Source organism: Ammospiza caudacuta, chromosome 3 (genome assembly GCF_027887145.1).
Source record: "Ammospiza caudacuta isolate bAmmCau1 chromosome 3, bAmmCau1.pri, whole genome shotgun sequence".
Taxonomy (NCBI): Eukaryota; Metazoa; Chordata; class Aves; order Passeriformes; family Passerellidae; genus Ammospiza; species Ammospiza caudacuta.
Window position 1 is genome coordinate 35,815,753 of NC_080595.1, and position 27,035 is coordinate 35,842,787.

Here is a 27,035-nt window from a genome sequence, read left to right on the forward strand (position 1 = left end):
AGAGATACTACATTCTGAGTAATAAATGTAGAATTACATCTCTAAGCACTTCATTTGCAAGTAAGACTCTAATTTGGGCAATAATGGCTGCATACACAACTTTTGGGAACAAAAACTCTAAAACAAAGTATTTTATTGAATGGTAGGAAGTGTTGAGAATATCAGTTTTAAGTTCAATCTTCCTAAGAGCTCTACACGAAACAGTAAGAAGAAATTCCCAAAATACTACCATCAGTCATTAAAAAAAAATTAGAAAAAGGCAGGTCAGAGGACTACAGCTTTGACAGGGCAAAGTGCAAGCAATATGGCTACATAACAACACAGCTACACACATCTAAGAGCTCCACAGAGTCATCCTCAAAGTTGAGGAAGTTACTGAAGGATCAAGCTATTTTGACTTGTGTATTTTCAATTCTATTTAAACTGAGTCATTCAACTTCCTCAGAGACAGAAATACTCTTCTCTAGAAATTTCATTTTCCTTTGTACAACACAATCAGGCCATGGGGATAGAATTACATCAAATCACGTGACTAAATTAGATTACAAGCTGCTGAAAAAAGAAGGCTCCTTTCAAAAGCATCCAGCTCTCTTAACATCATCACATTTTATGGAACACAGTCTACTTACTTTACTGGTCATACTGCAAAATGTATTTCATCTTCTATCCTTGCATTCTGCATTTGATTTATATGAAGAAAATGTGATTCTCTGTACTTAAGCAGTAACTGCACGATTGATGGCAAAAAATTTAAACTAATTTTTTTTCCCTAAGGACACAAAAGATTCTTCAAAACAATTGCTCCCCAACATCTGGGAAATTTCTTTTTCAAAAGGAATGCATGAAGCTGGTGCACTAAGTTCATGATTTGAGCAGCTGCACATGGAAGGCTGAAGCAATTACCTGTAACATCAGCTCACAGTCATCTCTTCCAACAAAAATCATTTCTCGTGGCAGCCTATGTCGGGTGCCGCCACTGCTCACCAAAAACCAGGATGTTAAGCTCATTTTCTGCTTAGCTGATAAATCCTTGGCAAAGCTACGTCATCCTGCAGTGAGAAAGAAAGAGAGAGAAATTCATTTTAGTTATTTTTAGCTACAGTTTCTGCTCAGCAAACACTGTGAGCAGAATACAAAAAACCTCTGAAAATACAGCGTTCTCAATAGCATGTACTGAATCCAGCAATCACAGGAAGCAAGAGGCTTCAGATTTGCATACTCTCAGGCTCTGCTCCTTGTAATTGGGCAGAATTAACTGGTAACCTTCTGCAAAAGGAGCAAGCAGCTAGCTAATGCCAAAGTTGTATGTCAAGTTGTCAGAAAGCTTTTAGCATTTGACCACTGATTATCAAGATAATTGCTACAATAATGTTTCACTATCACAACCAACAAACAGTTCTGTAGCAAACATTCACAAAATACAGCAAGTAACTTGCATGTCATTACATTTTCCTGTGAAAAAGAACCACCTCATCTGATTTTAAGCTCAAGTCCTTTGTACAGCACCAGTTCCATTAAATTAATGGAACTTTTGCTTCTTATTTAATCTCAGTTTTTCAGGATAGAACATCTATTGGAAATTTAACAGTGTGCATTTAGTATTGCAAACGAAGCAGAACAAAATGAACAAATTAGAATAGATTATCTGTAAGTATGAAATCCAAAAGAAGCATTCCTACAAAACTTTACCATTATTTATCAGTAAAAGATCCAACATATTCCATAAAACAGAAGAGAAAACCCATAGCTATTTAAAATGTCATAAAAATGGATAAAAACTTGTACAGAAAACTTCTTCACACAATATGATTTACTTGAACCTGGACAAAAATATGGTTAAATTTCTCTTTAAGGCAATTCAATGGCTAACAGTTGAAAACAGCCTTAAGAGTATTCCAAATCTCTCCTAAAGAAAATGCAAGCCAAAGCAATTATTTCATTCATTCATAACCACACTGTATTCATTGAAAGGGAAGCTAAAGAAAATCAAAAGCAAGCAGCCAGCTTTTCTCTCGGTACCAAATAGCTGGCATTTCTCTTCTATTTATATGCCAATTAGTGAATTTCTGCAAGGTTAGCAAATGTACTCTAAGTAGACATAAGTCTGTAGTGGACTTGGGCATACTGTTAAAAAATACTAAGAATTCAGTGAGGTCCTCAAAATGAGGGCTAAAATGGAAACACTGAATAAAATGACAATACAAGCAGTATGCCATCAGACAAACTACAATCAAGGAGATACCACAAATCAGTAAAATATGTAAAGATAATGAAGTTTAAGTCAAAACAGCATGTGACATGACTAAGCAGATATTTACAAAACAGTCAAAAGGTGGTAAAATGTACCAGCAGAGCTGCCAAACCAGTTTAAAAAAAAGTAATGCAATTCACATGGAAGAATTTAGAATGACTTAATGTGCTAACGAGCTACTGAATAATAAAGTAAATATGCATTGCAACAGTATTCTATAGTAATACTTAGAATAGAATTATCTTTCCACAGCTGTATCACAACACATTCAAGTGAAACCTATGTCCACTTAATGTTATCTGACTCAACAGAAGTAATACAGCATCTCTAACATATTTTATTCCTAGAAACTAAAAAGACTAAAATTAAATTTACAATAAGTACTTGCTGAAACAAAATTTAAAGTGATATAGCTACTAAATACATGTTTCAACAATTAAAGTGGATTATTCAGCACCTTTGAAGGAAATTAATATTTGTATTTTCAATTTAATCTAGTTTAAAATTACAAGACAAACTGGGTCAATCAAATTACACTTTTCAGTTCCCTTTAAGAGAGGAAAAGGAAGTATCACAAACAGCCAACCTACATTCCAGCTTTTAACAAGTAAATTAACTGGATGTTTGACAGCAAGCATGCTGTTCAGTATCAGAGCTCCTCATTCTGTTTATATTTTACTACCTTCTAAAATATCCCATCTGTTTATCCTAATTACATTTGCACCATTTGGCCTTCCTGCTCTAATTTGCAATTCATACAAAAGTCTCAAGATTATATAAAAAAAATCTGAAAACTGGAAAAATTTCTAAGGAAAAACTATGTTGTAGTTTACACAGGTAGACTGACTGTAAAAGAGGAAAACTATTTTTATTTATAAAACAGACAAGTAGGTCAGCAACTAGAGCTAGGGAAAAATAAACCAACACTCCAAACTTCCTACAAATAATAAAGCCTGACAACAAACAGATTAAATTAAGCTATGTGAAATAATTTTTAAAAATGCATTATACAAAGCAATCACTGCCACACAGCTTGGCAGCACATTTGTAGTTAAAAGTCCATCAGCAGTTCTATCGAACTTAATAATGTTGTTCTTTTGAAACAGTTGCTGTCTCAACTGCAAGAAACCATCAACCTAGATACATATTTTATTTTAAAGTATTCTTTAGAATAAACCAATGCCTTTGATCAGAGCTATGCTGCAATCTGCAAAGCACAACTGGCTGAAAAGAGGATCCAGTAGCAACAGTTGCTTAATATCAGAACAAAAAAAGTACATCAAAAATTTGATATGGAACTGCACACTTATTAGTCATGTGGACAGTTACATTGCACCCCAAAAAGTTCATGAAAGCCTGCAATGTTTTGAATAAACTGCTGTCCCAAGTACTCTGGCTACAGTGTTCTGAACAATACAACGATGAAAGACAATTCACTGCCTTTTCTATAGAAAACTAAATTACAGTATGACAGATGCAAAATCATCACAAGAAGTGTCTCTTAACAGAGTGTAAATTTAGGTCATGATAACTCCTGCAATGAAATGTTATGGTTACACAGGGTTCAAAAAGCAATTCTTTTCTTTCATGAATGCTTATCAGCAATCCTGTTACATGCACTGACACCACTTACAGCTCAGGAAGTGCATGCACTGTGCATTTTTAGGGGCTGTGAAGATGCTCTAGTCAGGTTTCACTGTCCTACTCCAAAACCTCTTTTCCTTACCTAGCCTTTCTTTCTGCATGACAGGACATTGTCCCAGATGGACCTGTCCTACTACAGTACAGACTACACTTTCCAGATGCAGTGTTTACAAAAAATACTCCTAGAAAAAAATAATTTTAAATGTTTTATTGAAGCATTTGGTTTTACTAGTATTTCCTAAAATGACAGCATTGTGTTTAACCAAACTAGCAAACATTTCCTTAAGACTTGATCATTCAAAGCCTCATTCCTCATGCCTGCAAGTCAGTGGCTGAGACATCTATGTCAGCTGCAAAATATTTCCTTGTCTGCAGAAGAAACAGTATTTTATGGTGCAGGACTACAACTTTCAAAAGGCAGTAACCAGCATGTAGGAATGAACATGTGAGTAACAAGCCATTTGAAACAGATGATGCAGCAACAGAGAAATTGGCTGCATCATCCCTGTAAATATACTTCACTCCTATGAACTAAGATACTGCAGCCAAAAGATGGGTGTAACCAATTTCAAATGTCTAAACAGACATTGCCAAGATTAGTTTTGATACACCCACATTATTGCAAATAAAACTCCTTAATAATCTCAAATTTGAGCATTTTACAGCCCATGTTTTTGTACTTGCCTGTAACCGAAAACAGCTCAAACTAAAGTTAGTGAACACTGAGACAACAATCCTACAGAGAAAAAAAAAGCTACGTTTAAAATTTAAATTAAACCTAATATATGTCTGAAATTCCAACTTTTAAGCACTGTAGTCCTCTACATAAAGACTGAAAATAGTGTAATTTTAATGGCATACAATTATCCTATTACTGTACAACAAATTCCACTTATGAATATTTTAAAACAACATTTAAAAAAGCCCTGCACCAAGCTGAGACACAGTACTGACAGAGTCATAAGCCCATTGCTGCCCATTATTTGCCCTTATAAGTTCCTGTTTCCAGCTGCTAAAGTATTTGTTAAAATTAAGTTTACCTTCTCAGCTGTCTTAATTAAGTATTTGCTAAAATTGAGTTTACCTTTACAACTGCCTAGGAAATTCAGGCAAATTTCTGAAGAAATGACTGAAATATTTCTAAAACAATGTTAGAGTAGAATATTCTATGTCAATTTAAGAAAATATTAGCTGTAATTCATCTATGTAAATTGGCATTGAAATGTGGCAGAAGGCCTGAGTATCAGTTTGTACCTTGTATTATTGCTCTTGTACAGATCCATCCAAATGGACAAAGACAAGCAAGAGGCTTTTGAAAACCTTCCTCGTGCATATTCATTCAACAAGGACAGAGATAAATTCTCTCAACACATCTGTCTATACAGAGGTAGTTAAATAAATTTGTGGAGCATGCTGTTTTAGTATTACAGTGCCAGTTACAACAAAAATAAGGCACCTTTTTCACAGTATTTTCAACTCATCCTGTGTTGAAACAAACAGGAAGGAGAGAACCACAGGTGAGAACCACACAAGGACAAGACACTTGAACCAGACCTTTTTGGTTCTAGACAGATTTTGGAATCAGGACTCAAGAAAGGTAAATGTCAGAAATAAGCCATGACAAGGGACAAATCAGAAATGAGAGCAGTGATGGAGCCAGTAATGGCTGGAGAAGACCTGAAGTTGAAGCTGGTAACCAAATCACAAAGAAATGTGGTCAGCAAACAACACTCACTGGAAAAGTACCTCCCATGTCTCCTTTATTGACTATTCAATGTAATAAAACAGACCAGTGCCAACAGTTCTAATTTTGACTGAAATGGACAAGTGTATGCCAAAGAAATAAAACACCTAACTGAAGGTAACTTCAACCCTGAGAAGATTATTTTATCCATATAATCAATATTCAAAAGTAATCTATGAAGATAATTGATTTAAACCTAGGAACTCTAAGTGGTAAACAGCACAGTAATATTGTCTACTGTGCCAAACCCTCTGAAGTGGGGTAGTGTGACACACCAAGTGCTCCATGGGCGATCATAATTAACCTACTTACATACATGCATTAGAAAACAACCTTTAACTACAGCACAGCACATTTTAATCAGGACTCTGCCCTACTCAGGTTAAAACAAAGAGCTTAACAGTCAGTTAATCAGTGTTCTTTTTCCTCTCCTCATCATTTGATTAGCCTTATTTACTGCACATCACTAAAAACCCTTCCTGAATTATTAACTTCCTCCTGACTTCATCTGCCATGCTCAACACCACCACATGAGAAATTCATTAACACTTACGGTAAAACCTGCACAAGTAGTTGTAGAGAGGGTTTCATGTAAATGGGGAACTGTAGAGAGCTTTTTTTAACACTGAAATATCTTAGTCTTGGATATTTAAGTTCCAAACCCATCAGCAATTCATTTTAAAGTACCTAGTTTCACACAATATACTGGTATTCAAATGGTTTAATTTATTTCTGTTAGATCTCTGAATGCCTAATTCTTTAGCAAAGTAAGTCTAAAGCCACACATAGAATGGCTAGAAAATTAAGACCACTTTTCCAAAGGAAAAGGAAGGGCTCATCTGCCATCAAAGAACTATAAAAACAAGAAAATAAGTCATGCTCTAGGATGGCTTCTAAGCATTTAGTCATGAAACTCATGAAACTATCCTTGGTGCTTTCGTAATTCTCTGCTGCCTTCACTGCTCACGTTGCTGGCATCCCAGAAAGGGAGAGAGGGCTGCACAAACAACAGCCTCCTGACTGAAACTATTCTCACCAGTTCCTACGGCCAGTACACCAAGGGGTTTTGTTAGCAAAGAGGGTATCTTGTGCAGGAAAAAACTCAACATAAAAGCAAACCCAAACAAAAAAATAATAAAAAAGGAAAGTTGCAGGAGTGAAGAACCTTCCGTTAAGAGCTGGAATTCAATCTACAGAAGCCTATGTCATGCCACAGTAGTGTGTAATGTTGCTCCTCAAAACCTTTAAATAAATAAATACCCATCTAAATTTAAATGGCTTAGGCTAATGAACTATAAAAATATTTTTTCAAGTATTTATGACCTTTTGTGCACTCAAGCATAATTCACAAATGCTAACCATAAAGGCTAATCAAAATATTCCTTTAAAAGGCTGTTAAAATAAAAGGCAAAGAAAGCACAAATTAGGTAATTTATGATTTAAACCACTGAAATTCTTCATCAAAATGAGAAGATGAGCTCACATACTTAGGAAAAATGACCTAAAATTCCTAGGTTTTCAGAAATTGAACAAACTAGTATTATTATTTTCAAATTTTCCACTGACTGGAAAATTCACCTGAACACATCCCTTTAGAAACATTCAAATGCTACGTACAGCTCTGAACATAAAGGTGATGCCATTCTCACTGATATAAAGAAATATTGATATTAGTTATAAAGTTCATTAAAATTCTGTTAAATTACTGGACAAGAGTGGAACTGGATTGAAAGCATACAAATAGGTAAGTAAAGTGAAAGAAAAGGGACTTATCCATTCTATTTAACTTCCCTGCTCAAATGGGGAACAGGACTGTGCTTAGGATAACTGCCCTTATCACTAAAACAAACATCTCATAAAAAGATGTTGTCTTCTCTCCTAAAATTACTAAGATGTAACTGACAGGGCTTGGAATGATACCCTTGAGTATTCTGCTTCTGGAGTGTTTGACCTGTTCCACCTTGGATCAAATATCCACAATTTGTCCACAATTTCTTGAAAACAGATGAAAAAATCATACTGAAACCTTACACTATGTCAAAAACATGTCATTTCCAGTATGGACTGAAAGATATAGCTACGACAAAATTTTACAGCACAAAAGAAATACCAAGAGCAAAGAAACCTTCTTAACCACTACTCTGCAATACATTCTTTTTTACCTTCTTTGCCCTCCATGCTTTCAGTCTTGTGGTTGATGTTCTTCTACAGAGAGATGGAGGAGGAAAGAAGGCAAAAGAAAAATATGTAAATCTCCTTGAATCTTATGTCTGAAAAATCCCGAGAACTTTTGTTTATAGACAGAGAACATCTGCTACATCCACTACTATAAAAAAAAGGTTATTCTAAAAGCTATTTTAAACTTAAGAAGGAAAAAAAATAGACATAACCAACGTATGAAAAAAAAAGGCAAGAATCAGGACATCAAGTTCAGTCATGCCCTTTACTTCTTTAACTAGTACAATCCTACATAGGTAGATATGAACATTACCTATACTGCCTACCATAAAAGACTAAAACAAGAGCAACAGGAGGAGACAAGCTGAACCTAGCACAGATAGGCCACAGACTCTTCAGCAGCATTTGAGGGAAGAAACTTCCTAATATTTTAATTCCAAAAAAAGGCCTTCCAGCTGTGAATATCACTAAGCATAAAGAGAAATTTTCCTGCTTCATTCAAGGAGTTTGAGATCTCTACAGAAAGGACTCACATACTCTTCTTGCCCTACACGTCACCCCATGCATCTGATGGAAAACGGACAAGAAAGCAGCTCAGGAGGCTGTTGCCCTTTGGCAGGCAGCAAATCTGTGCTGTAACATTGCTGCAGCTCTGGAACTGCACAAGCATCCTCTCCTCTGGTCCGGGTCAGAATTAGATACATGTCTATTTTACCACTGTGACACACAGGAATGGTTGTCAGAAGAGCAACTGAAATAGATTTCTTTTTCTGCCAACAGTGCAGCTGCAGCCAAAGTTGCTTTAGGGTTTTGATTTTGAGGGACAATGACTTAAAGATCTTATCCTACTCTCTTTCTTCATATAATAATGACAAAAAAAAAAGAATCCTAAGATCATACCCTTTGCTATTACACAAGATGGCTATCAGCCATTTGAGTTTCACAGAATGCAAAAAGACCTGTCCAGTAACAATTACCTGCTGCTAATATTTCATGTGGGTACCAGTGATACAGCCAGGAGCAACCAGAGGAGTACCAAGGATTACAGAGCAATGATAAAGCACTCTGGAACACAGGCAGTTTTCACATCAACCTTCCCAGTTAAAGGGAACAGCTGGAAAGGACCAACTGAATCTGGAGAATCAATAAATGGTTACAGGACTGTGCCACATACAGAGGTTTGGCTTCTTAGACCTTGGGGCTGACTTTGAAAAACCTGGTCTGCTGGAGCACTGCTGGGGTTTATCTATCAGAGAAAGGGAAGAGTAGCTTTGGACACAGGTTTGCCAAGCTTGTGAAGAGGCCCTTGAACTACAGTGGCCAGGAAGGCATCAGAGAAATGTGGTAGGATGGCTTCTGTGACTGGAGTGCTGGAATGGAAAGACAGAGAGTCTCTAGGAATGATAGGCAAGGCAAAAAGGAAGGGATATCACCCTCCATATCAGTAACCAGCATGGAGCTCCACCACCTGGGAATGCATGAGGAGCTGACTGAGAGCTTATGGATCAGGTGTCCATTATAGTGGGTGTAACCTGTAAGACTGAGCAGATAAGGTGCCCTTGATGGACAGACAGGAGTGTCCTCACATTCACAAATCCAGGTCCTCATGGAGGACTTCAACCATCCCAGTATCTGTTGGAGGCATAACACGGCAGTTACCTTTACTTACCTGGAACGCACTGATCACAACTTCATTCTGGCAAGTGCTAGAGGAGCCAACAAAGAGGGGCTGGTGCACCTTGCTCTCACCAACAAGGAGAGGCTGGTGGGGAATATGAAGCTCAAGGACAGCCTTGGCTCCATAGAAGAGTTTAAGATTCTTAGGGCAGCAAGGAGGGTGGACAGAAAGCTCGCTGCCCTAAGGACTTCAGGAAAGCAGACTTTGGCCTCTTCAGGGATCTTCAGTCTCTTTCCTTGAGTAGGATATAGCCCTGAAAAGAAGAGGGGTTCAAGAAAGCTCTTCAATATCCAAGGATCACATCTTGCAAATTCAGAAGAGATGCATCCCAACAGAGAGGAAGTTGGGCAGATTTTCCAGGAGACCCACACAGATGAAAAGTAGCTTCCAGACAAAACCAAACTCACTCAAAAAAGCAGGCTACAGAGGACTGAAGCAAGGATAAGGAGCTTGGCAGAAAAACCATATGAACAGCCATGGATCAGGCAAGGAAAGCTAGTGCCCTAATAGAATAATCTGGCCAGTTATGCCGAGCACAACAAGAAAAGTTTCTTGGATATGTCAAAAAAAAAAAAGAAATATCGGAGAGAATGTGGGCCCTCTCCAGAAGGAAAAGAGTGACCTAGTTACCTGGGATATGGAGAAGGCTGAGGCACTCAACCACTTTTTTGCCCTGCTCTTCACCAGTAAAAGCTCCAGTCACATCACCCATGTCACAAAAGACAAAGGCAGGGACTGGGAGAATGAGAAACCATCCACTGTAAGAGATGAGGGTCAAGACCACCTAAAGAACCTGAAAGTGCACAAGTCAATTGAATCTGATGAGAGACATGCAAGTCCAGAGGGAACTGGCAGGTGAAGTGGCTAAGTCACTACCCCCAAAAGAAAAATAAATTATGAAGCTGTTAAGGGGGAAAAGAAGCAATATATCACAATCCCTAGTAGAAGCTAAGAGATCAAATGGCATTAGGAACAGCAGACTGAAATGAAGTCCTACACCAATTCGACAAAAAAATAAAATAGTGGGTTATCTTTATAGAGAATACTGATAAACAAGCAAATCCTTAGCCTGATTAGAAAACTTTACTTAGGACTGGTATTGTACATGAATACAGTCTTACACAACAATCACAAGCCTTTATATACATATATTGTTCTTATAGTAATGAGAAGTACCTGAAAATTGAATTTTTCCTTTTAATTATCCTATCTAAACACTAAAACTTACTCTCTTATTGGCCACTATGATTAAGATGTTAAAAATTATCCTGTTTTATTCTTTGATACCAGACAATAATGACATTTTGCATTTATTACAGAAACAGCTAATTTTGCATTCCTAATCTTTACAATCATTAACAAAAAATCATTTCTTGTGAATGTACTTCTCTGCAGCCTCCCCACATTGAACAGCAATACTTTCCAAATGCTGCTCTCAATAAACAGCTAAAATAAATGCTAATAACTGCTTATAAGAGTAGTTTAATTTATGTTCAAACAATCGAGTGTTCATTTTTGTCCATCACTCTCCTTCAGATTAAGGAATTTCATGAAAGAAATTATTTTTTAAATTCCCTATTTCACATGGTCAAAACAGGTTATCTCTGGAGAGATTAGCATACCAATTATGCTAATTAAACAGTACATTTCATAAGTAGCCTTTAGAAACTATTGTGCCAAGCCAGCCAAAGAAATCATAACCAAATCATCTTTAAAAAAAAGCTCCCTGTGATGAAAGCTACAGAAATCCTTCCTTTCCCTCTATTCCATATCACACTACGCTATTGCTAAGATTACCAAATAGGAAAATAAATAAATAAACACAAATCAGGCATGGCACTCAGGCAGAATGCAATCTCAAAAGAAGCAGTCAAGTCCTCCTCTTCCTATTCAGAGTGCCTTCATCGTGGCAGATTTCAAGTGATTTTGTAGGCTGTGTGTGATGAGGTGGTTTTATTTGCATTGGCCAAGTACTGACCACAGCCCTGAGCACTACTGATAAAAACAAACAGCATCTTGCAAATAAAACTGGACCTCTTAACCTCCCAAGGGTGGTGATTTCACTTTCCCCAAAATTGTGAAATATATGGGGTTTAGCTTGTGACTCAAGATACTTATAAGATTAAATTGCATTCAAGGCAATGCAACATTTTTTTCTTCCTTCATACTAGGAATTATTTATTTTGAGCATAAAGATAAGTTTAATTTCCAAAGAAAAGCATGTATTGAAGTAGTTTTAATATCTACCTTTCCCCTTTCAATTCCCATTTACATCTTGACACAACGCATGAGTACAAAGAACTTGAAAGTGGAAGTGATGGAGGACAGTTCTTGATATCAAAGTTACCAATCTCCACATCCATTCATAGAGATACATCCATCCATACAGACACATAACTTCAAAAAGGCATTCAATTATTATTCTTTGCTACACCTCCACTGTAACATGAAAAACATTCATCATGTTCCACACAAATTAGTTGATACATTCTATCCTCTCCCTTTTGGAATGCTTTGGAGCCTTTTACAATTACCCTCGACAGCCAAGTCCACAGATGGATTTTTCTTGGAAATACACTGTGTTGTTTGTTCCAAGATCAGAAACACAAGCCCTACATTAAAAAAAAAAAGAAAAAAATAGTTGGATGAACTTATTTTACAAAGCAAGTAAAAGCTCAGACTTTAGCCTTAAAGTTGCAAGAGATGTTTGCTCTAGGCAATCTTCACTGTCTGAAGAGAGGCACTGTGTGTGCATGCACAAAGCATAAAAATAATTCTGTGCCATAATTATGTTGAGCTACATGGGTACTCTGTAAAGTAATTAACATCAGGACAAGATTAAAATCAAAATTATTTAAAACTTAGCATGGTAACTGATGCAAAGAGATCGGATTATTTTTCAGCATTTTACAGTATCAGACAAAAACATTAGACTTCATTTTTTGAATTAATCTTTTTCTGATGGGAAGTCCTCTTCCTGGAGATTCATATAAAAACTGAGTACAACAAGGCTTAAAATGCCTTATATTTAATTTATTTGTTTGGTTCTTCAACCAGAAGCCAAATAGTCCAACAGAAATCTAATCTTGCAGTCCGGAATATGGCATTTCTTTTATGTATGTCCTGCCATCTCTCTTGTTCCCATTAAATGAAACTGAAAGGTACCAAATGTAACAAACACTTTCTCAATGTACGATCACATACAAACAGCTGTCAAAATGACAGTATTAGAACTTCAGCAAGACAGAAAGCAGGGTAAGACATTTGCACAAATGCTAAGAATACCTGTGGTTTTAATGATCCATTCTACCTATTGCAAAGATTTTAAAATGTAAATGGCTTCCCCACAGAGAAGCTATTCTACATCTGCTTGTGGTGCCTACTCACTCCTTTCCTGTGTGCAGCCAACAAACAAGAATGTAGCTACTAGCACGGTAAGTCTTAATTCTATTTCTTCCACTATTTCTTATTTACTAAATATCATTAAACAGTTAAAAGTGAATTATCAAAATAAACTTTCAGAATTAACAGATAAAATGCATATAGAGCTCAACATTTTCATGCAAGAACTTGTTTGAGCAGGTAGATTACAACCCACCAACTAAATCACAATCAGGAGTCCTCACTGCTAGGTAAGCAGACTACTTTCATGTGGACTTTATAAGCCTGTCTAACAACTGGGCATTTAAACTTGATTCAGTACACTAGCATATATTTTGGAAAATGCTACAATTAAAATCTGATTAATTTCAGAATACTTGGAGACCACTGGAAAATGCTTTTATTAGTATCATACTACAAATATTTTTAAAAGCTATTAAATGAATGTGTGTCTTTCAATGGAGAGAAATCTGGAGGAATCTATGGGAGAAAATCTATATAGATTTATTTTCCATTGTAAGTAAGTTCAGTAACTTTCCACCTTAAGAAAAAAAAAAAAAAAAAAAAGAGAGAGATGTGAAAGGGAAGGCTAAATGGGAAGAACTCCAAACTGCACATACTTCTCCAAGCATCAAACCAAACAAGAGGAAGTGGTTCTGCAACCCCATCCACAAAAAGAGATCAAGTCATGCTTCTTGTCTTTTTATTTGCACTTTAGTGAACAAGTTTGAAGGCTTGGACTTTTCTTAGTTTAAGAACTACCCACACTTATATGGAAGTTACTAATTTTAAGTCTCCAACAAAAAGATTATACTTCAAACTCTGTTAAGCTCAGCTGCTTTGTTAAGCAAGACTGACCATGCTGCTGCAGTAGAGAAATAATCTTCCGGTTAACCAAACATATTTTACAACATTTTAAGATGGAACTAAATATAGACAAGAGCATAAGAAGTTGATTAAGACAGACCATTATGAGTTCCATTGTTAAAGGCTGGAACAATTCACATCCTGTATTCTTTAAATTATTCTATGTTTCACAGCATCTTGGAAGGCGTAAGGTTGGAAGGACTTAGAGTGGGTCACCTGGTCAAACCTCCCTGCTCAAGCAGATTCATCCCAGAGCACAGGACTGTGTCAGACAGTTCTTGAGCACCTCCAGTGATGGAGACTCAATAACCTCTCCACAGTGACGAAGTTCTTCTTCATGTTCAGATTGAAGTTCCTGTGCATCAGGGTTTTTTAAAAATGTATTCTTTTTCTACGACACAGTTAGCAATTAGAACTCTTACTGAAACCATTTTTAGTTAGCTGAGGAAGTAAGGCTTAAACAAACATTTTGTTTCCACCAATTGCTCCTCCCAAAAGCAAGCTTTAGAGAGCTGGAGATTTCAGAGTTACAAAGCTCCAGTCTCAGGAAAATGGAGAGCTGAGCAGAACAAGTTCAAAAGAACAAGTCTGTTGTCCCACTAGAAACACTGTGCTACAAGTTCAACAATTCCCAGCTCCTTACAGCCTGCTGGCTGACCTGTGCTCACATGGCTCCTTTGTGCTCTCACTGCCTTTGAAGGGCATTTGCCACTCAAGTTATTTTCCCCACAGAACACTGTGGGGAATAGAACAAGTTGTTTTCCCCAAGAGTGAGCAAGAGTGAGCCCATGTGCATGTTGAGATTCAGTACAGTTTGGGATGCAGGACACATCCCTAAGAAACCAGACATTACTCGTTCTCCTGCATATATTTTTCTATGTTATCATAATAGGATTGCTTTGCTTCAAATCAAAGGCAAAGAGCTTTCCAATGATGCCAGAATTTCAGAAGTGGGGTTTCTTTTCCCTTTAGCCTTGACTGCACAAGCCATGTACTATTGCATGCTAGAGGGAGGGAGAGAAAAAATTCAAACATTCCCTGTACTTGGCTCCTAAGATGAGCAAGTTAAGGGCCATCCCATCCAGGCACACAAGCATTTTTAACAAAATGAGTGCATTCTCATGGCATTGCAAGATAAACACACAGACAACCATAATGGATTAAAGAGAGGCTTCATTAATAATGGTCCAACTGTGTCCATCAATACATCCACAGAAGTTGAACTATACAGTTAGAAAACAGCTGGTCTAGAATACACCAGTAACTAACAACTTGCAATCTTTTGCAGACAGAAAGGCAGCTGAAAAAATAAAAGAATACTGAATAATCATGACAAAACAATTAGTCTTTATTATCTCATTTTCATTCTAAGTAGTTAAAAAACCCTCTATGAACAACAGAGCTCCAAAGACTGATTTTTATTCAAAATTTATCCTCAACTTCAAAGTGCTTTTCAGTTATTTTTGCAGATTTGGTTAGAGAGAAAGAAAACACATTTTCAGATTCTGCACAACTTTTAATATTTGGTAAAATTCCAGTGTATGCAGAATTTATAAGAGGGAAGCAGCCTGTGCCTAAGTTTTACTAGCTGAAACAGGGAAGGTAGCTTAATTAAATTTAAAGATATAAATACAGGAACAGTATGGGATGTGAAATTTATAGTGTGGCACTTCTTCCTTATTAGCAGCTCCTCTATACACACTTGTATTGCAGCAAATCTCAAGGAGCCTACTTTGTGTGAAGTACCTTGTGTTCCCTTCATCTGCCATGGAATAGCAGTTACTATGCAAAATTAATATATACTATCTAATTAATATATACTGAGAACACTAATACTCAGATTAAGATACCCTGTCATGAGTTGCTTGCATGTCCAGAACTTCACAGTATTGACTTATTTTCAAATCCTAGTATTGAAGATTCAGTGGACAGACAAAGGGGCACTTTTAAGCCTCACCAAACTAATGCTGAAGTGAAGAAGCTGTAGTTCCACATTAGCTCATGCCATTTCTCTGCTGCCAGGATCCCAGCCCTCTCACCCCACCCCAACCACAAAGTCAGGACTTCTCCCTTCACCACAGCTGCAGGCCACACGTGCCTGTGCAGCTGAGCCGGGCTGTTTCAATGTTCAGCTCGCCACACACTAACTCTTGTGCTCTTCTCCCCTCCCATAAACAAATGAATGGTGCCCAGAAGCTACACACCAGGGCAGGACCAAAGCAAAAGGGATGAGGCTGTGCAGGTGAGAGTGGCAGAAAAGGGGAGAACAGGGCAGGACCAGGACAGCCAGTAGCAAGCTCTGCTTAGGCTGCTATGAGAACACAAGGCAATTCCACCAAATCCCCCTAAGCCTCACAGGACTTATTCTATTTAGACAAATCTATAGGAATTGTAAGGACTATTAATACAGAATCACAGAATGGCTTGGGTGGGAAGGGATCTCAAAGATCATCAAGCTCCAAACCCCCTGCCATGGGCAGGGCACATTCCACAAGACTCGGCTGCTCAGGGCCCCACCTCGCCTTGAACACCTCCAGGGATGGGACATCCACCACTTCCCTGGGCAACCTGGTCCAGTGCTTTCTATTCAAATATAAAGTAGCTTTTAATATTTATCCATTAGATATTAAAACTATATACTTTGTTAAATGTTTCAGTGTGTAATTTTATTCTTTTTTCACTTGCTCAACCATATTTTATACGACACCCAATGATCAAATCCTTAGTCTCTCATCTCATGTTGGTCTTCTAAATCTGTTTTAGATCAGTCATCCCTAATGTGAATAAGTATCATGAATAGAAAGGAAGAATTCCTATGGAAATAACTATATATGTAAAACAATACATGGACATTATTGAATAATTTTTTTTAAGATCAATGGCATTGTCCCTCAAAAACCACAAAGGATAAAAATAGCAAGGCTTAATGCTTTTCTTGGTTTTGCAATAAAACTGTACAAAGGGAAAGAATCCAAGAATGCAAGGATCTTAATCTCTTTAAACTAGTATTGTCCCACAATGCTGTTTGAATTAATTTCATTAACCATGCAAAAAATAGCAGTATGTTTGATAATATTCATACTTTTAAATTAAATTAAAGGTTTCCATTTGCCTAAACTGGACAACAAATAACTCATGACTTCCTGATTCAGTTGTCTTGATGGTTCAGCCTTTATTTTTACTGCCACATTTCAAAGGACTTTATTATATGCTATAGTCTGTCCAGACTTCTAAAGGAATTCATCTTGTTGGATATTCAAGTAAATACACAGCTATATTAGCCAAACCAATTGAAAATGGTTATTGTGTGGGTATATAAACGAGGTAAGTAAAATTTAAGACCAAAAGCAACATCAAAAACTCTGGCAGAAAGAAATTTCTCACTTCAGAATACACTAGAACTCAAGCCCTGATGAATAAAAAAAGCCCCTTTAAAACACTTCAACTACATGCAGGTACTGAAAGGTGATTGAAAGGCTGCATAACTTAGTTCCTTGTTCTGTCACAAACAGTGACCTCCTCAAAGCCAGTAACCAGGCAGCATTTTGAAACAAGCCCCGTGCAACGACAATCCTCCAAGAGTTCAATACAAACCAGACTCTGGAGTATCAATCTGCCCTAAGGGAGAAGGTGACTGTTGCTATTTGCAGCTTCAACAACACAACACTTAACACATTTAACTTTGACAGCTGAAGTTGCCAATAAAGTGTGCTAAAGAAAATGCACTCAGGCCACAAAAATGGAGAAAAGCAAAATGTGTTTGCATCCAGTATGCAAGACAATTATGTGTTATTTATATGTTTCAAATACTAGAGAAAGTAGTATTTAGTTCAGGAAAATGGAAAAAGAAAACATTGGTTAATGACAAGCAATAAAGTTCTTACAGCAAGCTAAAGAATATAATGCAACAGAATTGTATGGGGCTCTGTGTTGCTGTGTAAAAACAGATCCTGCCATCCACAGATGTAACCTGCAGCACCTGAAGAGCCACTGACTGCACTAAGACCGGGGCAGACAGAAACTTACCCATGCTCTAGGAAGCCAAAAATAAAATTCAGAATGAGAAAAAGAGCCAAAAAAACCCACAGGGTATAAAGATTTGGCATCAAGTGGCAAACTATGATTACAGAAACAATGATACATTTTCTGCAATGGCTACCTTATTTCAAGTATTGTTATTGTCAAACTTTAAAAAGAATTTTAAAGAAGTTTGTGACCATATCTGGGCCTTCAAGTGATTGACTCAATTTATATCCAAGCTTAAGTTCAACCTGACTTTTTTGTGCAAACGTATTCTTCCATTGCTTATTATTAGTGTTCTTTTCTGCTAGTTTTGTTTTGGTTTTGGGTAATGTTCTTCTTTGAAATACTTATTCTTTTCCATAATACTCCTACTGACTATATCCTACTGACTAATTTCAGTTCTATGCCAGCAACATTATCTTTCTTACTGTTCTCCAACTATGACAAAAACTGAAGAGAACAAAGCCACACGGTACTATCTACAGAAGAAAAAAACAACAACAACAACAAAAAACCCCAAAAAAATAAAGCATGTTCATCAGAAGCCTCATTGCAGCTCTCCACAGAACAACTGGAGACATTTTTCTCCATCAGGAATCTGTTTTCACATGAAAAACACTCATATGCTTCCAATCTTCATTTCAGACCTTGAGCAATTCATGCCTCTCGGATATGCCACGTAATGTGGCATCTGTGGGACTGACAGTGGGCATGCAATTGCACCTCTCAGAGCACTCAGCAACAGTTAGGCACGGGATTCCTTGTAATATATTAGGACTGGAGCTTGTCTAAAAAGAGATCACAAGGTGAATTTAAAAGCTGATTAATTAAGACTTGATTCATTAAAAACATGCCACAGAATTTGTGATCAAAATGCCAGAAGTTGAAACTAAAAACACTTACCTAAACAAAGAGGCAGGAATTATGGCATACTTAGAACTAATTAATTTCACTAAGGCTGTTCAAGATTCAAGTCTACAATGACTTCATCAAAATAAAGGCTCTACTCAATTATCACCAATCTGGCCCAATAAAATAATCAGCATGATGTTTAAATGACTATGAGAGCATGATGACTGCACAACACTTAGAATAAAAACAGTTTTTGAAAAAGACCTTTTATTATGTTTATCAATAAGAACTGCAAAAGTAAAACAAACACACAATGATCACCAAAGCCAGTATATCTGTAACGTGAAAAAAATATACAGGTTCCATAATTCTTACGTCAATAAGTTAATATTGTTCTTCAAAACTCTTTGCTAATGCAAAAGCTAACAAGTTCTGGGTTCCCAGTGGCTCCTTAAAGGCTTCCTGATTAATTTCTGCTTAAAATTAAAAAAAATATTTGTAATAGCCAGTGTCACAGTCAACTTAAAATTAAAATTCAAGCTGAGCTTTTGACTTGTGAATCACCTCAAAGAGTCATTCCTACAAGAAGGGTTTCACCCTTATTTCACCTGACTATACCCCCTGAAAACCAAGTACAACAAAAAGAAAACATGACCACTTAAAGAAAGAGGACATGAATGACCAGAAGAGTAATCATCATTATTCTCAAAAAACTGGGACAGCTTTTTTGCAGTAAAACAAATTGTAGAAAACCAAGACTTTAATTATTTAATTAAGCTGATATATTGCTGAACATGAATAAAAAATTAGGTCATTTTTACTGAATTGCCTATTCAAGACTCAATTGAAGAAATGAAGGCCAAGTGGAAGGAACAATCCTTAACAGAAACTACACCTTATCCAAAAGTTTGAAGGAGAAAATAGATGGGAGGCGAGCAATGCCTCAGCAGAAAGCAAGAAATATTGCTTGCATTCTTTTCAACTCTCCCTTGGCACCAGGTTATACCTATTCTTGGAGAAAAGATAATGGGTACAAATCAGAACAAAGGTCTGTCTATGTGGCCATTTTAAGGAAGATTCCAAAGGGGAAAAAAAGAGAAGTAAAGCTACAATATTACCCTTTAAGTGTTTTTGGGTTATTAAATGACATTGTGAAGTTAAGTAGAATTATTCCTGACATCAAGACTCCTGTGATGATCTGGTTCCACAGGGCTAAATAATCAGCTAGGTTACAGGGTAGGGAGGAGAGAAGGTAGGACTAATGAAAGCAGGAAGTATGTTCATGAGAAAACTGAAAAGGTATCGTGACACTCTTAACTTCCTTAACTTTCTTCCTAATTCTGAAGAGCAATCCACTTTGAGAAGACAAATAAGACAATATTGAAAAGGCTTTGGTTTTGAACACAGAATAGAATGCATATTTAGATGGGCAAATATTTGCAAATGAATAGAAAGATCATCAACAAAATTATTTGGGCATGTAATTTTGAGGGAAAAGTTGCAAGTACATCTGATTAAATGCACTGGGTGTATTACTACTTTCAGACCATAATGACTTGCTAATGGATTGATTACAAGTTTTTCGTATGCCACAGCTGAAGACTAACTAAATACCCTGTGCACAAAGAAACATCTTGGAAATGCCAGAGAGTGGCACCACTTCTGTTATTATGTCTCTGAAAAGCTCAATAATTGCAGTTCTTCCTGGAAAGAAACAAAATGAGCAGAACCAGAATTTTGTTTGGAATGAAGTACAAAATGAGATCTGGAAGATGCACCACACAGACTTCAGAAGACTCAGGTCAAGGACAATACCCTCTTAAGTTTCCCTGACTAGATCAGAATATAAAACATTTCAGTTCAAGAGAATGGAAACAAGTAAACACAGGAGTCTATTACAAGAACACCAAACCTTGCAATAAAAGAAGCAAAACCAACCAAAGGAGCAAGACAGGAAGGGAGCTGCAGTTGTTGGATCTGAGTCAGCCCACTAGACCCACCAGTGGGTGATGCCGAAGCTCTGAAAAGCACCTAGCTAAGGAAAAGTCTATTTTTTCACTAACAGTTTATCAGAGAAGAAAAAGAGAAGGAGAAACAAAGCTGGGCTTTGCAGGGCTCACATGTGAAAAATTTATCACATTCTATTCAAGGAATAAAAATAAAAACTATGTTTTCATCTCTGTTTTGAATTTAAAAACTTACTCTTTCTCAAAACCACTTCCTACTAGAACCATCCTACAATTCACAAAACCCACATACTTCAAAACTAGTAAATAGAAGAGACAAAACTATGAAAATACTTGAAAATTTACATCCCTAAATTCCATAAAGAAGAAGATACCAACATTAGCCTGGACCAAAAATCCTGCTTATCCTAGTACAAAGGCCACAGAACTACTCATCCTTCCTTTTTTTACATTTACTTTCCAGAGAATTTTTTTTTTCTTCCAGAGATAGGTTCTGAATGTTTAGTCTGTGGCTGTGGACATTTTACATATCAAGGACCCCAAATAAAGACTATCAGAACAAACCCAGTATCTTAATTTTTTGTTTTCTTGGGTTAATACATAACCCACCTCCTGTCTGACCACAGCAGCCTTTAATGGTGCAGGGGACAGCCATACAGGACAGTAAAGCAGACTAAATCTATCTTTGCTACTGGAAAAATGAGTATTCCCCTCTCCCTGGCTTGACACTGCTGACCCCGTTCTGTGTACTTGCTCTGGCACTCAGCTGACCACACAATAAGATAATTCAATTTGCTAATCCAAGGGAGGAAGGAGAAAAAAAAAGAGCAAAACAAAAAGAAAAGAAATAGTGTTCTCCTGCATTAGTGGAGTGAATTAACTTCTCATGTACTTTGTAAACTACCAGAGTCACTGCAACAAAGCAGTGCAGCCATGCTGTACCAAACCCAAAGAGAAGGGAGTGACTAGGAATACTCCACACAGAGCCATTAAGATAGGAGAACAACTAGTCAGTCTCTTTAATATCCACCCCACTCCCTCACTTCTCCCCCACAATCTAAGAGCCAGCAGAACACACCTTAATTTCAGCGATGCAGCACTGAATACATTCCCAAACACAGGTCTCCCCACCTGAAATCTAATTACATCAGCAATCTACTAAAATATGATTGTGGCTTTTATTTGAAACCTCCAGGACAAGCTGGTTTTGACATATGAAAAAAAAATTATATACATACCAATTTAAAATATAAGGGTTTTTTGAAGGTCAAACACAATTTTAACTAAAAAGATCACTCTACCCACAAATGCACCTGTAGAACAAAAACAGCCTCCCAGCTTTTTGGTGGTAGGGTCAGAGAAACTGAACCACAGAACAGAACTAGGCATTTGCAATTTATTTTTGTATTTTTTTGAATGTATAACTGTACAACAGACATACATTAAGTTGTTTAAGCAATTCTCTTCCCACCCTTATTTGCATGCATTCTGTTACAGTTTAAGTCACCTCATCACACACTACTTTTCCCCATGACACCTGCCCCATTCAGTGCCCTAGCTGGACTGTGATCCAGGGAAACATCAGCACTGAGCACTGAAGGAAGCTGCTCTCACTAGAGCAGTCCCTCGAAAACACATGGATACACACACGGATCAATACTAGAACGGAAGACACGCAGGCCTTTGGTGAGAGCATTACAAACCTACAGACAATGGAAGGCTCCCACAGGCTCAATCAGCACAGGGAAAATGTGCATTTTAGAAGAGATACACACATCCAACCCCAGCTCCCAGGCAGCAGACTTGAAGCTCCATCCCTCAGTCACAAACAACTTCCTTTTCTCAAATTGCAGTCTCTTGGTCACAACAGAATCCATTTTTACTACATTATGCATATTCTTCAAACAGGGGGAAGTGCCATTGTGTTCCTTTACAACCTCACAAGTGCTAGAAGTAGAGAGAATTTACTTCTGTATGCCATATCTCCTATATTCCATATCTGATGCCTTGGTTCAGAATTTTCTAAAGGAAAACCAGAATTTCACAGCTTTTCTTTGCTTTCTAGCTAAAGTAAAAACAATCTGTTGTGTCTCAGTTCCATTCTGCCTGCAAAGCTAAGAAAAGCAGTGCTAACATGGAAACTGTCCTGAATCAAGGAAATACTATGGTATCAATATACATTAAATACCTTCTCCCTGCAATGCCAAGAACTGGAAATGGTACTGCAAAATCCATTTCTGCAACTTCTCATGCCTTGGGTTTCATTCCAGGTATTTAACGAAGTTTCCAAGCTCTCACTTACAATCAACATAAGACTTTTCCAGTCCATTTTCATAAGCTGGAGCTTTTCTGGCTTGTATGTTATCATCAGACTTTTTAAGAAATTTTGCTTGTCAAGTCCATCACAGCAGATGAAACTCAATACAGAAATAAACCATTGTTTTTTTCAAAATTCAGATTAGATATGGGAAATAGTCATATGTCAAAACCACTCCCCAAACAATGCACTGTCATGCCAAAGTTTGGTAACAACTTAGAAGGTTTCTCTTCAAAAGAATTAAAGAAAGCATTTTAATCTGATCCATTCCAAATAACTTCAAGATTCTTGAGATTTTGACAAAATTCCTTGTATCCCCAGCTGCACTACTCTCTCTATTCAGCCAGCCTTCCTAACCTCCATCAGACAAAGGGAAAGAAAAAAAAAGCCAATGAGAACAGAACATTTACATGAAGGTAAAAAAGTGTTTGAAAAAGTGTTTTAAATAGTGTTAATCAAAGAATGAAGTGAGATTCTTTGCAGTGTTTATGTTTAACTTTTTCCTCGTTAAATAAAGTTGAAAGTTGAGGAGCTTCCATATCAGCAGAGTTTAGCAAGACAGACTTCTCAGCATCTGGACATAAAGTAATTCCTAGAGGAAATTAATCATAGGAAATCACAGCATATGTAATCATGTCTCCTCCGTTCAGTTTACAAAAACTGTCCCATCCCACATATCATTTTGCAGACGCAAGCCTAGGGCCAAGAGCGCTGTCACAAAGCATTGAATGGCATTCCAAAGGAGAAAAGATGATCATCGCAGTGCTAGAACAGGCTTTATTCTTTCAAAGTACTTAAATATTTTATGAGTACCTTTGCTTTCACAGGGAAGAAAATAATTTCCTCCAAGTGCAGATCAGTGGATGCTATCTAATCTCCTGTCACAATAACGCAATCCTTATGTACACACAACTCATCAGCATACCATCTACATCTCTTTTTTTTTTTTTTTTTTTTTTTTCCCATCAAGCCGCGAGCACTGATGGGCTAATTGCTGGCTTGTGCTGGAAAGGCGCTCAGCACAGGGCGGCCGGCGGGGCTGGAAGGCAGCGCTGGCCGTGCCCGCCCGGCTCCCGGCTCCCTTCCCCGCTGCCCCGGGGCGCGCCCGCGCCCCGCTCCGCCCCTCCCGCCCGCTTCCTCCGCCCGACACCGCTTTCTGCTCGAAAATCGCCATCGGGTTTTTGTTAGCGCAGTAACCCGTTCGTCCCCACGGCGGGCGCACAAAGTGGGCCCGGCTGCTCCTCGCCGCCGGGGACAAAAACCCTGATTTCATGTTTTTCCCGGGAAGCGCCTGGAAAAAGGAAAAGCTCACGCCTTCGGTAGGATATTTTGGGAAGAAGCGGACCTGACTCGTCGGCTGGAAATACGCAATACGAGAAAAGGCGAAACCCGCAGATTTTCTCCATCACCCTTTCACAGAAGACATTATTTTAAGAAGATGGGGGGAAACGCCGCATCCCAGTCGAAGGGCGTCACTGATTTTTAAATCCGGAGAAACATGCTGCCTCCAGCCCCGGGGCAGGCAGTGAAAGAAGGTCACCCAAAAAAAAAATTAAACCTCTGGAAACGTCTCCGGAGGAACCGCGGAAATCCGCCCGCGGGAGGGGAGGCTGCGCAGCCCCGGGGGTGGGTGTGCCGGGGGCGCCCCGCGGGTGCGAAGGGGCAGGGAGACGCGGGCAGCGGGATCCGGCAGGGCAGCACCGAATGCCAGATGCGGGATGCCCCCCGGCACCGGCGATCGCCCGGCGCTGGCGAGGGGAAAGGGAGGCGGGGGCGCGGAGTCAGCTCCGGGCCCGGCGGGGACGGGGGAGGGGGAGCGGGCTGTGCCCACACCGTGCTGCCTCCCCCTCCGCCGGCCGCAGCCCGCCCGGGTCCCGGCGGGCGGGCACCTCCGGACACAATAGGCACCGGGCGGACCGCGGCCCCTCTCCCCGCCACGGCTCCCGCCCGACCCGCAGCCCAGCGCGGCGGCGACAGCAGCATCATCCTCACTCACCCCTCCGAGGAGGCTCGCGCGCCGGGGAGGGGCCGTCGCTAGCGGGTGCTCAGCGGGCCGGCATCCCGCGGGATGCGGGAGCGAGGGCGGAGCGCTCGGTGTCCCTCTGGCAACGGCCCCGGCGTTATTCCCTGCACATAGCGGCGGCTAACGGCACCGCGGCACCGCGCCGCACTGCGCACGCGCTGGGGCCCGGCGGCGGCGGCAGGGCCGCGTGCGCCTGCGCCGCCCGCAGACAATAGCGCTCCCCGGGCTGCGGGCGCTCCCCGCGCGGGCGATGGCGGGAGGTAAACGGTGCTTCCCGCTCCGATCCGCCCCGGCCGTGGCGGGACCGGCGCTGAGCCCGCCGCAGGCCCGAGGGCGTAGGCGGACAGGCTGTGCTGTGCGCAGGCGCGACTGCGGCCGCGATCCACAACAAAGGGGAGACGGGTTGTGGCGACCACCCTTTCCCGGTTGCCGGGGGTGGGCGGCGGGCGGGGACTCTGTCTCCGGCGGCGCGGTGCATGCCGGGACTTGTAGTCCCGGAGGCGGCATTCCCGCCATCGGGAAGCACGACGGATTCCTGGCGTGGCTAGTCTCAGCTGCGGCGGCCGACGGCAACGGTCGGCCACCAGGAGCCGGAGAGATCTCCGCAGGTGGCTCCTGCGAGAGCCCAACGCGGGAAGGTAGAACGAGCGGAACTACCATCCCCCAGCCTCGCCGCGGGGAGCCCCCGGTGCCGGGGCGCAGCGCCGGCTGCTCCCCGGTGGCCAGCGGCGTCCCGATGCGGGAGCCCCGCGGGGAGCGCGCCCTGGAGGAGTCCCTGGAGCGGTACCAGAGGCGCCTCCGAGGTGAGCTGCACGGGCGCGGGGTGAGGGCGCCCGGGTGTGTGGCTGCCCCCGCCCCGCGGAGCGCCCCGGCCGGGCTGGGACGGGCGCGCAGCAGGGAAGTTGTGCCGGGCTGTCCCCACAGCCGATGGCGGGCGCCGTTCTCGCCGTGACACGCTCCCGTCTGACCGTAACGCGGCTCGGGCAGGACCGCTCCGGGGGCGGTTCTGGTTCGTGTGAGGATTTTGGCCATCCTTGAAGCGTCGGATTCTAGTTGTGGTAAAGATGAGGGTACAAATGGATTCTGATGCGCGTGGTTGTTTCCCGTGTCAGCGAGTGGTTTCATACGTGCCGCTTTGTCCAAGAAGCGCGGTGTATAGCCCGACAGGGAGCTCCTGAACCTGTCACCGTGACACCTGGGCTTGCCTGCCTTCAGACTGTCACTGGCTGGGCAAGGTAAATGTCCGAATTCGGAAGAAAGCCAGCGGATAGTTTGTGGGTATGCGATTCTGAAGAAAGCCGGCGGATAGTCTGTGGGTATGCGAACCTGCCGGTGCGAAAAGTTGTGTTCCCAGCACAGCACCCCCACATGGCCTGTTGGGATGTTTTCTGTGCCATGGGAAACAACGTTGCCAAAAAAAGAAAGAAACAAGGATAAAACTATGGAAACATTTTCAAATAGCTACTTGATACTCGATTCTCAGCAAATATTTTTTTACTTCCTTTTCGAAGCAGCGTCAGTTCGTTACATTAGCGATAGATTTCTTTTGTTCCAAGACAGAACTTTGAGGAATGATTTCTGTTTACTTTTCCTGTAGATGAAATGGGCATGGTAATGCTACCTGACACTTGCAGGTAACAGTCATTGCAGAACAGTTAGGCTCTCAAATATCAGGGCTGTTTAACTGTGTGTGAGACTGTTAGAGCTGACCATATCTAATGGATACATTGGATGCATGTATTCCCTTCATACAACTTATTTTCATTTTATCTTTTTCTGACTGGATCCTCTTACACTGCATCTGTTATATTTGTTAAATAATTTCACAACCTGAATTTCTGGTGAGCCTTTCCTCTTTACAATTTTGGAAACAAGAATTTTCTTTTCATACAATGCCAAGGTAGTTTTGATTTCATATATCTGGGGGCGCCTCTCATGAAGAAATAAATATGATGATGCACAAACAACCCCAATACAGGGGCAATATAACCTAAATTTCATTGTGTTTCTCAAAGAACCTCTTTTTTTTTTTTTTTTTTTTCTCAGTGATGTACAATTTTTAACTCCTTTGAGCTGTAAAGCATTTCCCACATCATTACTACCAGTGTTA

General features: G+C 39.9%; 2 protein-coding genes across 2 annotated transcripts in view; one reads left to right on the forward strand and one right to left on the reverse strand.

Annotated features, from left to right (window-relative positions):
* The window catches only part of CEP170 (centrosomal protein 170), a 94,591-nt gene extending 69,533 nt beyond the window's left edge, over positions 1 to 25,058 (reverse strand). Inside the window, exons 1-2 of the mRNA XM_058801261.1 lie at positions 24,899 to 25,058; positions 904 to 1,049 (exon numbers count right to left, since the gene is read on the reverse strand). Of these exons, the coding sequence (XP_058657244.1) occupies positions 904 to 1,008 (105 nt within the window). The 5' untranslated portion in view covers positions 1,009 to 1,049; positions 24,899 to 25,058. The remainder of the gene's footprint in view (positions 1 to 903; positions 1,050 to 24,898) is intronic.
* Positions 25,059 to 25,500: 442 nt separating this feature from the next.
* Positions 25,501 to 27,035, forward strand: part of SDCCAG8 (SHH signaling and ciliogenesis regulator SDCCAG8) — a 104,751-nt gene continuing 103,216 nt past the window's right edge. Inside the window, exon 1 of the mRNA XM_058800741.1 lies at positions 25,501 to 25,728. Coding sequence (XP_058656724.1) covers positions 25,662 to 25,728 — 67 coding nt within the window. The 5' untranslated portion in view covers positions 25,501 to 25,661. The remainder of the gene's footprint in view (positions 25,729 to 27,035) is intronic.